Consider the following 13190-nt stretch of genomic DNA (forward strand, 5'->3'; position numbering starts at 1 on the left):
CACGCTCAGGCTGGGACATATATATGCTTAGGAATGGAATGGTGGAGAGAATTTCACACAGTATTAAAATTATTTTTCTCTCTCGCATGTCTTTATTTCTTTTTCTTTTTGGCTGAGTGAGTAGAGTTTAATTTGCACACATTAAGGTCATATTGTTCAAGTCCTTTGCATATTCATCCAGAGGCACAGCTCTTGTGCTGTTTCAACCTCACACTACCATTGGAGAGGGGATGGCAGGAAAGGCAGGAAACCCTGACAAAGAGAAGGGTTTAGTGGACCCCTTTGATTCCAGATCAGAAAAAAATGAGAGCAAATCACCAATTTGGGGCTTTTACAAGGTGATATGCCAGGTGGATAAACTAGTTTCCATTTTGCTGAAATCTCTGTCTTTCTGTCTCTCTCTCTCTAGGCTGGTCCATTCAGGTCCAGGAAAGGGTTCACCCCAGGCTGGTGTGGATCTGTCCTTTGCAACACGAACTGGTACCAGGCAAGGGATTGAAACACATCTCTTCAGGGCAGAGACCAGCAGGGACCTCTCCCATTGGACAAGGAGCGTAGTTCAGGGCTGCCACAATGCTGCTGAACTCATTACCGAAATCACCACCGGTGAGTACTGCTGGCAGTGGGCCACCAATGACACACTATTATGGGGAGGACATAACCTCTATTCCACCCCAGCCTCAAAGTTAGTTTTCATTACTGGCCTCTTGGGGTACTTAAAATTCCAGAGCTAAATTTAAATTCTTCTACATTAAGGTGGTGTGTGCCCTACTAAAATGGAACCTAAGGTTTTGATTATGAAAAACCTTACCTAATCTTCCTTCAAGAAAAGTTGATAACTTGAATATTCAATTATCATTTTCTTACCTTTAACCCCTGGGTGGCTTCCTGGAGAAATGAATTTTGAGGTGTGAACTACTAGAGTTTTTGATTACAAACAACAGAAACTGATTGAGTAATTTATCACAAAATAAAATTATTGGAAATATATGAGGCAGCTCACAGAATTGATCAGAAGACTGGAGACCCAGGCTGTGAAAAAGAGCAGGAACCAAAGTATCTAGGTGGGGGTAAGTGGGGCTAAGTGGAAAGCTCTGCAAAGAGTGACCCTTGACCCTGGCCCCTGGTGTGAACGGAGGGGCAGAGGCAGGATGGAAGGAGCATGGAACGAGCCCAGGACATGTTCACATGGAGCTTTCAGAAAGGACAAGCTGGTAGTAGCAATGGGAGATGTGTGTAGAAGGAAGAGCCCTTCTATACTACACTATGTGTTGAGCACCTGCTGTATGCCGGCCATTTTATGTAATGTCTCTTGGTGTTGTTCATACTGTGAAAAACAACCCTTTTGTGGGTCCTGAAATCAATTAATTGAGGCAAGCCCAACATTTTTAAAATGCAATAAAATGGAATAGAGAAATTGGTGTAAAGGTCGTTTTATTGTTTTGTAGAACTTCTGATTCAGGTGCGTGTGTGCATGTATACAAGTGCACGTGTCCGAGTCACAATATGTTGCCTATCTCATCTAATCCTTACGATTCCCTTGTTAACCTGACAAATCAGGAAGCAAATTCTTAAGAAAGGTGAAGTAACTTAAGAAAGGTAACTTGCCCAAGGTCACACAACTAATAAATGGCAGAACTTACTTTAATTCTCAGTTGTGTCACTCTGAAGTCCATTCTTTGTCCACTAGAGTATCTATAGACACACGAAACTTCCCACTGTTATGCCAGTGATCCAACAAACAGCAATTCTGTTCAGTCTGTTGTGATAAATAATTGTCATGCTACTCTCCAAAATAGATCGATAGATAGACATCAGTACACACATATAAAATATATATCAAGAGATACAGATAATTTAAAATTTTTAATTGGACAATGGTAAAATAAAAGACAGGAAAAGTAATATAAAACCTAAGGTAACATTAATAACTAAATGCGTGCCATAAAATCTTGTGTAGTTGCTAAGGTGGACTCCGAATTTAACCCAGTGTTTTCCATCAGTCAGCTCAATATGCAGTTAACAGTATCTATAATATAATGCTATTGTTCCTGAGCCTGAGATCTGAGACCAATTATTTCTGTTCTGAGATCTAAGACCACCTCTCCCAGGTCTCCTGTGGACACTGATAAAGAGGGTGTCATGTGATACAGTAGCTAGTGCCCTCAACAACAGCTTTCCAGTAAACCTAACTTTGACTTTCTTCATGTTGCTTCTTATAATATTCACTGTTCACCTTGTCCTATTATGCTGTCTTGCCTGTTCTTTCATTTCTCTCGGTCTCTGAGGAAGTAGTACAAGGTTATAGTCACATAACCTTGACTATAGTGGGGGCTTTAGAGTCACGTGGGCGTGGGTTCTAATTCCAGTTCTGCTTCTTCCTTAATCACTTACTTAATCTCTTAGTTTCTTCATCTGTAAAAAGGGGAAGGTGATAGTACCTATCTCACAGGTGTAACAGGAGCAATAGTATAGTACCTATTCCTAGGGTTGTTGTCAATAAGTACTATTATTAATTGTTATTCTTATAATTATTATTTCCAGACCTGTGCTGTCCAGTATGCTAGCCTCTGATCATGTGTCTATTTACATTAATTAAAATTTAATAAGTTCCTCAGTCTCACTAGCCACATTTCAAGTGCTCAATAGCTGCGTGTGTCTAATGGCTGCTAGGGTGAACAGTGCAAATCTAGAACATTTTGATCATGGCCGAAAGTCCTATTGTACAGCTCTTCTCTAGAGAAACAGAATTTCCCGCAAGACATCTTAGGAACAGTGCTTCCAAACTTTAGCTACATCAAAAACAATGACAACAATTTTTTTTTTTTTTTACCTTCAAAAGCCTCAAATTGCAAACCCCTACCCCCACCCCCAAAGATTCAGATTCAGCAGTTCTATGGTGAGGACTGAGAATTTGCAGCTGACAAGATTCCAGGTGGTTCTGATGCTTCTGGCCCGTGGACCACTCGTTGCATAGTACAACACTAGGATGCAACTTCCTCAGACACCCAGGTGTGTTCTAAAAGATGTGACATATATTAACATGTAGTAGGGTTTCTCCAAATTCCCTCTACTCATGCAAACATAAAAAAATCAGATGTTTTGTAAATTTTCTGCCACAGCATAGCCAAGATAATCAGTGCCCTTTGGTAATTATCTTGAAACTAATTCTTGCGCCCTAATGTTTTTCCCATCATTGTTGAAAACCTTTTAGGGTGTTCCTGAAGCTTTTATTTATTTCTTTTACATTTCTTTTTTCTTTTTTATTTCAGCATATTATGGGGGTACAAATGTTTAGGTTACTTTTATTTTTGATACTTAGTCTGTATGGCAAGAAAAACTGGAGTTTTGAACTTGAGAGTTGGAAATGGCCTAAGCCACCTGTATGCCAAATTTAATACAGTTATCTGTGTAATAATACCAGAGAAGTTGAGACTCCATGCAACAGTTTTGGTAGTGTTCTAGGAAATAATGAAGATGCTCAAAAGGGTTTGGCTTAGTTTACATTCCATAAATTTTGTAAAATCCTTCTCTCTCAATAAGTTGACCTCTGCTCTGACAGGAAGACGATGAGGCTGTTGATAGACTAGCTGAAGAAGGATAGCAAAGAATTTTGTGAACTGAGCTAGCTGGGTGTTGGTAGAGAAGAAATTATGGAAATCACCAAAGGTACAGCCCAGTTACAAATTGAAAGATGCCTGCAGAGAGTTAGGGAAAGGGGCTTAGGTTTTAATCAGAGTTTCAATTAACTTGATAATGTGTCTAATTTATCCTGTATAGGTTGAGAATATCTTCAGATAACTGGTTCCATTATATGGAACCACAAATACCATTTGAGGACAACTGGAATGAAAAGCAATCACAGTCAGTTAATTTGGAATATCTGATGGCATAGCTTTAAAGCCAAGCCATCGGATATTCTAAATTCTAAAGAGGTGGGAAGAAAACAACATGGTTATGATGCACATATTTTGCAGGTGGTAGAAGTGAAGATTATCAAAAAAAAGGAGTTAAGATGGGGAGCCATCTACCTCTCTGCCACTGTCCTTGGTCATCCTTGAATGGGAGGAAGGGGCAGAGGGCAGGCTCCAGGGACTCCACCCAGAAAGACGCACAGACCTAGTAGAGAGCACACTTTTGGGAAAGATCGGCCCTAGTTACAAGCTGAAGTGTGTCTGTTCTAAGTCAGGGGAAGGAGCATATGTTTTAATCAGAGCTTCAATAAAAAGCCACCTCATTCTGTGAGCAGTAGAGATCCTTATTTCTCCTCCACCCTGACCTCATTGTTCATGAAGGAGGAAAGCTGAGAGACTCCGTGCCAAGCCCCCTCCCCACATCCCATCACATCTTGAGTGCCGGAGCATGAGGAAGATGCAAGGGACAGAGTGAAAAGAGCTTCAATTTTGAAAGCTGAACGACCCGAGTAATGACATGTTCACCTCTCTGAGCTTTGCTTTTTTCAACTCAAATATTGGACTAAGTTCCTGATTCAAAAGTTTAGAGTTTGTAAAGCCGAGCAGAGCTGGTGATGGTATAGAGCAAGTTCTCAGTCAATAATGCCCTCTCTTATCCTAACCCCTACTCCCACCAAAGACAATGTCCTGGTTTCGCTAAAGATCTCTTAGATGTAGATAAAACCTGAGCTGACTTAGTTGCCAGGGTCTGAAACGTAGTGTTTTGTGAGGCAAGAAAAAATCCAATCTGATACTTAATAACCTTTTTTCAGAACTCTTTGATCAAGAGTTTTAAACATTCACCAGTGTTCCTAAATAGGGACAGGGATGCTGGTGGCGGTTCCCCCACCCAGCCCATAAGCTTGAAGAACCAGTCTTTTCCTAAACACAGTGAGAACCGCAGATAAAAGCTGGCACCTGACCTGCTCGAGAGGTTTTTGTTTTGTTCCTCTGGATCAGAGGACACCATGTGAGTACCACCCCTGAGGTTCCCGGATGCCACACTGGGCCAGGGGGAGGAAACAGCATTCTTTGTGGAAGATTCTACATCTGAGATGTGTCTGCAACAGAGGCTTTGCCAGGAGCCCAGATCATCAGGAAAATTAAAAGAGCACCCCTTTCAATTTCTAAAAAGACCTTTGTTAGACTTTTTAAAGTTAAAAATTAGATTATTTTTAAACTACTCACTCCTGACTTTTTAAGTATGTTAACACTTGTTAACTTTGGTAACGTAATGGTGGTATGCTGGCTTCTTTCATCATGTGGTAGACATGATGTGTGTGTGTGTGTGTGTGTGTGTGTGTGTGAGATAGTGATTCAGAGGAGGCTTTATTTATTTGAATCAAATGTCTTTTTGGTCTGGCTTGAGGCAAGGCCCATCTGGCCATCGGAAGGCAAGTGCTCCTGTAGACCTAGGTGCTGTCAGATGGCCAGATAAGGGCTAGAGTCCAGAAAACATTCAGTAGATCACGGCAAAAGGAATTTCTTTCAGTTCATTTCCCTTGGTTCTATGGGGCTAGTGAAATGACAATATCAAAATCAATCCAAGGAGAATATTTTCATGACAAATTGCCATTTTTTTTGCTTTAGTAAGAAATTTGTGGTTGGTCCCTGGGCCTGAGGAGACTTGAAGTATGAAGTAACTGGGAACATGGATTGATTTCCATGGTTCTTACTTGTCCCTCTCCCCTCTCTGTCTTTCTCCCTCAGCTTGCACCTATAAAAACCAGGAGTGCCGTCTGACCATACATTACGAGAATGGATTTTCTATTACCACTGAACCACAGGAGGGTGCCTTTCCCAAGACAATCCTACAGTCCCCTTATGAAAAGCTCAAAATGTCTTCAGATGATGGAATCAGAATGCTGTATTTAGATTTTGGAGGCAAAGATGGAGAGATCGTAAGTGCACTTTTCTTTAGATGGTGTGATTTCATCTCTTTCATTACTCAACATAATGCTGCCTTATGTTTATTCAGCATTTGACTGTTAACAAAGTACTCGCAAGCCCGTGTTTTATTTGATCCTTGAAAAACAGTGATTGGATTCAATTATTTCAAAGTTCTTTCCTTTGGTCTCGTTTTCTATTAGAAGGCTACATAAATATTTGAATCAAAGGAAAGAATCCTTTACAAAGTTAGCATTAAATTCTTACCAAATAGAGGCTCACCAGCTTAAAAAATGTACCATGCATTTTTAAAAAGTTATCAAGCATTTAATATAACCTCAGCATTGTGCTAAGTGTCAGGGACACAGGGAGGTAAAATACACAGTCCCTCCCATCAGGGAGGTCTCTGAGGAGCAGAGAGGACAGAAAGCAAAGAGACAGGAGGGGCTAGATGACAGGCAGAGTAGAGGGAGCAGCAGAAAAACAAAGAGAACCTGGTTAACTCCACCTGAGTGGGGAGAGGGCCAGACAAGGGCACAGAAATGTGGGGCTAATGTCAAATAATATCAAATCAAATTAGCAAAAGTATCAGTTAAGGTAACATTTATACTTCTCATCTCAATGCAGTCCATGTGTTTAAATTCCTGATTTCCTGTGATCACTGCTGCCTGCCATAATGAAGTGTATTATTAACACTTCAGTTCCACAGGAGGGTGAGAATTGCACATTCTTACGCTCTCTTGCAAGTGTCATTCTTGGCACTTCTCAGGAAGACATAGCATCTCATTTAAGCTGTCGAGTCTACAACTTCAAAAAAGACCTGGATTTTATGATAACTCGTCTCTGTTTAGGTCCTCCCAAGCCAGTGGGTTAGTCAACAATTATTTGTTGACTTTCAGATAGGAAGAAGCCAGGAACACACTTAACAGTGTACGAATCTTTTATCTCAAAATTGCAGTTCCACTGTTCTAGATGATGCCGTGCTTCCTGCCTCAACACAGTACCAGATGGCTTATGATGAATACTGCAGGCGGTCCTGATGAAGACCATCCCCTGGGGCTGACATTTGATGTGCATTCCTTTTCTGAGAACTATTTCCAGCCAGCCGTTTTTCTAACTTTTAAAATGAACCTACAGAATTTTATTGAATTTTTGTTTGTTTATTTTTATGTTTCAATCAATAAATTCAAGCTGAAGCACCTGTTTGGAAATAAAGCAGGGATGTGAAAGTCCATTTTACTAAGAATACTTCTAGTTTGGTTGCAGCTCTATCAATCACACAACTGTGTACGTTTTCCTAAAGGTGACTACTCTCTAGCAAAGTGGAAAAGAACAAGAATCAGTCTCCCGCTTTATCCTTGGCTTTAAAATTCAAGGCTATTTTTGCCTGTGAGGAAAATCACTTAGGTCTAAATTTCAGCCTTTCTGCCTATAATTATGGCCTGACTTCGAAGATTTAGGATGAACTGATTTTTTTACTGCTAATACATTTAGTTGACAAGCTCAAATTCAGACACAGCCACTCAGTGTCTGGTTAAGTAACCCCAGGAGGTGGGCAAGGCCTTTCCTATGTGGGGAAGGGAGCAGAGATGAGCCATAGGACACAATAAACTGGGAGTCAAGCCCTGGGTTCTCTTTCCGAGTTTGCAACTAACTCACCAACTGTCTCAGGAAAGTCCTTTTATTTCTCTGGATCTGAGTCTCCCCATCCATAAAATACAGGGACTGAAGTAGGTCATCTTTGATGTTCCTTCTGTGCTGGTGATATAGAATGTTGTGGTTAAGCCCTGGCTCTGGCATCAGACTTGTGTTTGAATCCCTACTTTCTGTTTACTGTAAGATCTACGGTTTCAGAAAGTTTTATAATTTCTCCAAATCCTAGTTTCCCCATATAAAAAGTGTAGATAATAGTAATCGCTACCTCATAGGGATTTTGCACGAGAGAACTAAAGAAGATAGTGTGCAGAAAATATTTAGCACAGTACCTGGTTTATAATGAGAACAACCTTAACTTTGGTAGACATTATATGCTCAGGTTGTTCTTATTTCCCAACAGTGTCATCAGAACAAAATTGGGGAGAGCAGAAGAGAATCGAGGACAATGCCCCCCATTTTCCTAAATTAGGTCAGGTGATAAAATTCAGCTTTTGAGTTTTAGGCCTCTTCTGCCCTGTGTGCTAGGTTCTGTAGGAACACGCGGAGAAAGATAGGACTTTAGGAAGGGCCTTCCCCGAGATGTGACATATGTGCTTCCAATGATTCAGGAGCAGAGGACAATAAAGACACAAGTGCTTAGCGTGGGTTCAGTATTTAACAGCATACAGGGAATTTTCACATACACTATCTCTCTTAATACTCTAGTCTGTGAGTCGGTAGGACCGAGAAGAATTTTAAGTCACTGGTCCAAGATCTTAACATCTAAAAAGTGTCAGAGCCAGGACTCAAACCTAATCTTCAGATATGAAATTTAGTACTGCTTCATGCTGTGCCAAACCCAACATCAATAAATATCACTCTTGTGGCACCAAAAATAAATGGTTTAGGTAGACAGTCAAGAAGGGCAACATCAATGTTTATGGTGTTGGCATATCTACATTTCATAGAACCTATTTTGGAAAAAGATATATAAGATGTAAGGAATAAATTAAAAGAGTTATTCTTTTATCTCACTGAGGGGCAACGATTTTCAAACATAATTGCTCCAGTTAACACTTAAAAAAAAGAAGTGTGTATAGATTCATTTGATGTGTAAATCACTGTTCTGCATCAAGCATTAATTTAAACTCTCATGTACTTTTTTTTTTTAATTTCAGCAACTGGACCTTCATTCCTGCCCCAAGCCAATTGTTTTCATCATTCATTCCTTCCTGTCAGCTAAGATTACAAGACTGGGCTTGGTGGCCTGAAGAGAGGGGCGACTTGCCTTTGAGAAAAGGAGGGCTGCAATGCCACCAGAGTATGTGACGTCGGACACCATCTATAGTGAGCAGCGTGCCAGATGTAGCATGCGACAGTCAGCTTTAGATCTCAGGAGTTATGTGTAACTGTCCCAGACTTCTCTGTCCGTTTCAGCAACTACAAGGGGGGTATCCTAAGAAAGCACCCTGAGGAATATCAGAATAAGGATTTTTAGAACAGTACAAGGTTAAAGAGGTGAGGGCGATTGGAAATACACAGCATAGCTTTTAAATAATGACAACCAAGGACATGACCATTAGAACAGCATGTGCAGATCTTAATCATACCAGTTTCCAGGGAACTGGCTCACCCAGGTAAGCAAGGGCTGAATAGATGAGAAATGGACATTGTCACCTCTTTCCCCAGCCTCCTACCCCCAGTAACAATGATCTCTTGTTTCATTGTGGTTTATTTTCTGATTCTAGTTGAGTTAACTTTCACTGGTAGGAAAAGAAAAATACTTCAAATAGAAACCAACCTTTCCTTTAAGTATGAAGTAGTTGTTACTTTTTTTTTAAACGAATTATCTTTCAATGGTGTAGAATGATTCCCAAGTATTCTCATTAGCATATGCTGAGCAGGAATTAAATAAAGCATCAGATACTGACTGGTCTGAGCTGTAAGCTAGTGGAATCTGAGCCAAAGTTGAATATTTAAATTGATAAGTTTTGCTAAGGAGTTGTATCCACAAAAGATGATTGATTCTGGGACTGCACTCACGTCAAGGTCTGCTGTCTTATAGCCAAGATTGATAGCTTTATTTACAGAGAGCAAATTATGGGTATTTTTTTTTAGAAAAGATTGTCATCTGATTCATATATATAAAACTCACATGTTTAGGGTTAACTAATTATCCCTATTTCATGGTTTTAAGTAGCAATCCTGAGCAGTTTATTGACCCTTGTTTCTGCCTGTGCTTGTATGCATGCATTTTCACGCAAGTAATAGAGCAGCCTAGTTTAATTCTGGATAATGCTGGGTTTTACATATAGGCCCAGTATTTTAATCAAATCTGCTTATAATATCTGCAGCTCTCTCAAAATTCCAGGGAAATAATATAATGACTTGATATTTTTCTACAAGAATATTTTCAGACTGCATATAGCCCATTGCTGATTTAATGCTTCTACTTTTATCTTTCAAAACTAATTCACTAAAAATAACACCTATTATTTGCAGTCACTTTTGTCGAAACTTGAAAATTAGCTCTAGAATTTCTGTAAGCATTTCTAGCACTTACTTTTTCCTCTGTAGTTTACATAGACAAACTTTCTGTGTTAGACCTGTGTATTTTTTTAAGAATCTTATTTTTAGCAAATACCCATGCAAAGAGCTTTAAAAAGTGAAACTGTTTTAAAGGAACATGACTTTGCTCACTCAGACATAGTGTTTACTGAGTTGCAAAGTTTTATTTTAAATCAGCATTTCCCCAAAGTATGAATCATATGACACTAGTTCCATGAGACATTGATGGCGTGGTGTTTTGGAAGGTGGGGATAGGGGGTTGGTAACAAACTTTGTTTAATACTAAGTTTAAAAAATGTTAAACAGATTTTATGATTGCCAGCCTCCTCAAAGACTTTAACCTGGTGAGCCATTCCTCACCCTTACCTACAGAACTCCTTTCTAATGGAACATCTTGTAAAGCTAGTGCTTTTTAAGCAAATGCCTTAGAAAACACAGCTTTAGGATATTGATTTTGGTTTGTTTGTTTCCTATTATAAAACGCTGAAGAGTAAAGTCCCAGCTTGAATACTGTAGGAAAGCTTTGATGCATTTGTAAATTATATTGCACTCTTTCACTATATATTTTCAAAAATCACTGGAATGTTGTTATACAAAAGAATTATACTTGTGTATTGTAAATAACATGTTAAATACATATATTAATGCTAATAGTTTAATTCAACAATATGTAATCTAAGGTGCTCGGTACTACATGAAGTATGAGTCAACTACTCATAAATAAGTTGCAAAAATCCTATTATATATTTATAGACAAATTAAAATGATCATAATTACAAATATTTCTTCATCACTTAAGTTTTGGACTGATTAATATTTGTGTGGGGGGTCAATAGAAACTACATTCTCTACATTTATAAAAATTTAATTTAAATATTTATATTTCAGGAAAAATATATTTGAATAAAATTAATGCCTTTTCTGAAGTAAATTAAAATGTGTTATTAGCAAGAAATAGTAAATTTTACTAAGAGAATTGTGTATATGAATCTTTTTTTTCCCTCCAGGTTAGAAGTATGTCATAATAGAGTGGCTCTGATGAATCCATTTCAAATACTCATTTTTTTTTCTCATTTTGAATTCAACAAGTTACAGTGGCTTTATACTATAAATTTGAATCTTGTCTTGATGTGTGTTAGGGTGTATGACACAAACTTGCAAGTCTGGATCATGCCTGAGTATAGTCAGTGAGTCAACTGAGTCATTTGGGGGCATTTGTTTTTGTCCATTGAGCTCTGTGCTCAATCCCATGAATTACTAAATCTACAGTGTTTGTCCCTAAGTGAAAACCAAGACAAGTGAACAATGTTTTGATCTGTACTTTATGGGAAGCTGCCTATTTGTCAGTGGATGTGGTTAAGTGAGTCCTTTGGTATGGTGACAACTTTTTAAACCATTTCTTAGGGATTAGGAGGCCATCTCTTAAGGCCAATAGGGATGTAGATATCAATTTTTCTCTGACTTGAACTAAGTAGGGGAAACAAAACTATAAACCTATTACAAACTACCCAGGCAGAGGCATTTAATGAATTCTATCAGTTGATAGAACTGAAATCCTGAAAACACATGCCCCTTTGTCCAAAAGCTTGTTGACCTTGCTTGGTTAAAGCAAGAAAAGAGTGGTCTTAATGGTTACAAGGATTCTCCTAAAATTAATGGGCAGGGTTTCTGGCCCCTGTTTTACAAATAAAAGATATTCCATCTTGAGGGGACTGGAGTAGGCTGGGATAAGGGGATAATTTTTGGATGTACCTTGAGGTTTTTAAAAATGTGCCTATGTTTATAGCACCATGAATATCATGTAAAAATTACATATGAATTAAATAAATATTCACCTGTGATTTCCAGTGCAGAAGCTTATATTATATTCTACATATATAATATGGTGGACCGGACGGTGGTTTCATGAGAGCCCCACAGGAGTGTGAAGACAAGTATTGCTATTCTCTTTCACCAGGGGTGGGCTTGGAAGTGTTGACGGGTAAATGGGATGCCACCAGCAACATTTTTGTGTGTGCACTTTTTTTTCTTGAATTCATTTAAAATATTCATGTTTGTTCTCATTGCACCAAACTTTAAACTTTAAAAAAATTCACTAAAATATTAGCATTGTTCTCAAATTATTAAATATAGTTTCTGGATGGGTCTTCACCTAGGGCTTAGGGCTCTCATTTTTAACTTAAGTTTTCATGGGATTTGACCTGTACATTAAGCTCCAAATACTTGAATTCTCTGTGGTACTAGAATTTGGTTTGTGTTTACATTGCTCATAATAAATGTAACAGGTAGGGTTTTGAAGTCTTTTTACTAGTTGAAACTTTAGTATTACTGAGATTAAATTTTCAACTGTGGAATCTCAGTTTTGAAGGTCATCAAGCTCATTTTTGCTATGCTTTATTTATGATTTCAGCAGAAGTACCTAAGTATATTAGGGTATACGATTTGCTAGTAATAGTGCAACATAGTTTATACGTATAAAAATGAAATAAAATTTTTTAAAGTTTGTACCACCTAAAGTCATCCCCCACACACACCGTGGCCCAGGTACTACATCTTTAGAATACTGGTTTTGTATAATATTCCACTAAACTCAGGAATCTCTTCTAGAACATCACTTGAAGTTGTTCATCCAGCCTGACATTGAAAATCTCCAGCTATGAAGAGGGACCTCTCCAGGCAGGCCATTCCATTGCTGATGGCTAGATTTGTTTAAAAGTTTCTACATTCTTAGAGCCAAAACTTCTATCTGTCTAACTTTTGTCATGACTCTGGTTCAACCCTAGAAAACACCGAACGTCCAATTTCTGTTCCACATGAATATCCTATATAAAAAGATAAGTTAAGGCTGGGAGCTACTTAGTAATGTAAAATGATCTGAAAATGGCTTTAAATAGGACATTTAAGATTCTTCATTTTCACCTTTAAAGAACCAATTGACCAAGATTAAAACCTTCTGTAATACCTAGTGGTGGGAGGTGATGGGAAAATGGCATTTATACAACCATCAGTAGGAGCATATCTGACAATAATTTGGAGGGCAATTTGTCCATATTCATAAAAATTTAAAAGTACATGTACCATTTGGCTTATGGTAATGTATTTTAGAGATATAATTGCACAAGTGCACAAAGGCTAATGTATAAGGAT

General features: G+C 38.4%; 1 protein-coding gene across 1 annotated transcript in view; it reads left to right on the forward strand.

Moving 5' to 3' along the window:
* SNTB1 (syntrophin beta 1) overlaps nt 1-11890 on the forward strand; it is a 240935-nt gene extending 229045 nt beyond the window's left edge. Inside the window, exons 5-7 of the mRNA XM_045561804.1 lie at nt 410-606; nt 5664-5854; nt 8654-11890. Coding sequence (XP_045417760.1) covers nt 410-606; nt 5664-5854; nt 8654-8746 — 481 coding nt within the window. The 3' untranslated portion in view covers nt 8747-11890. The remainder of the gene's footprint in view (nt 1-409; nt 607-5663; nt 5855-8653) is intronic.
* The last annotated feature ends 1300 nt before the right edge of the window (nt 11891-13190 follow it).

The sequence above is a fragment of the Lemur catta genome, chromosome 9, assembly GCF_020740605.2.
Source record: "Lemur catta isolate mLemCat1 chromosome 9, mLemCat1.pri, whole genome shotgun sequence".
Classification (NCBI taxonomy): Eukaryota; Metazoa; Chordata; class Mammalia; order Primates; family Lemuridae; genus Lemur; species Lemur catta.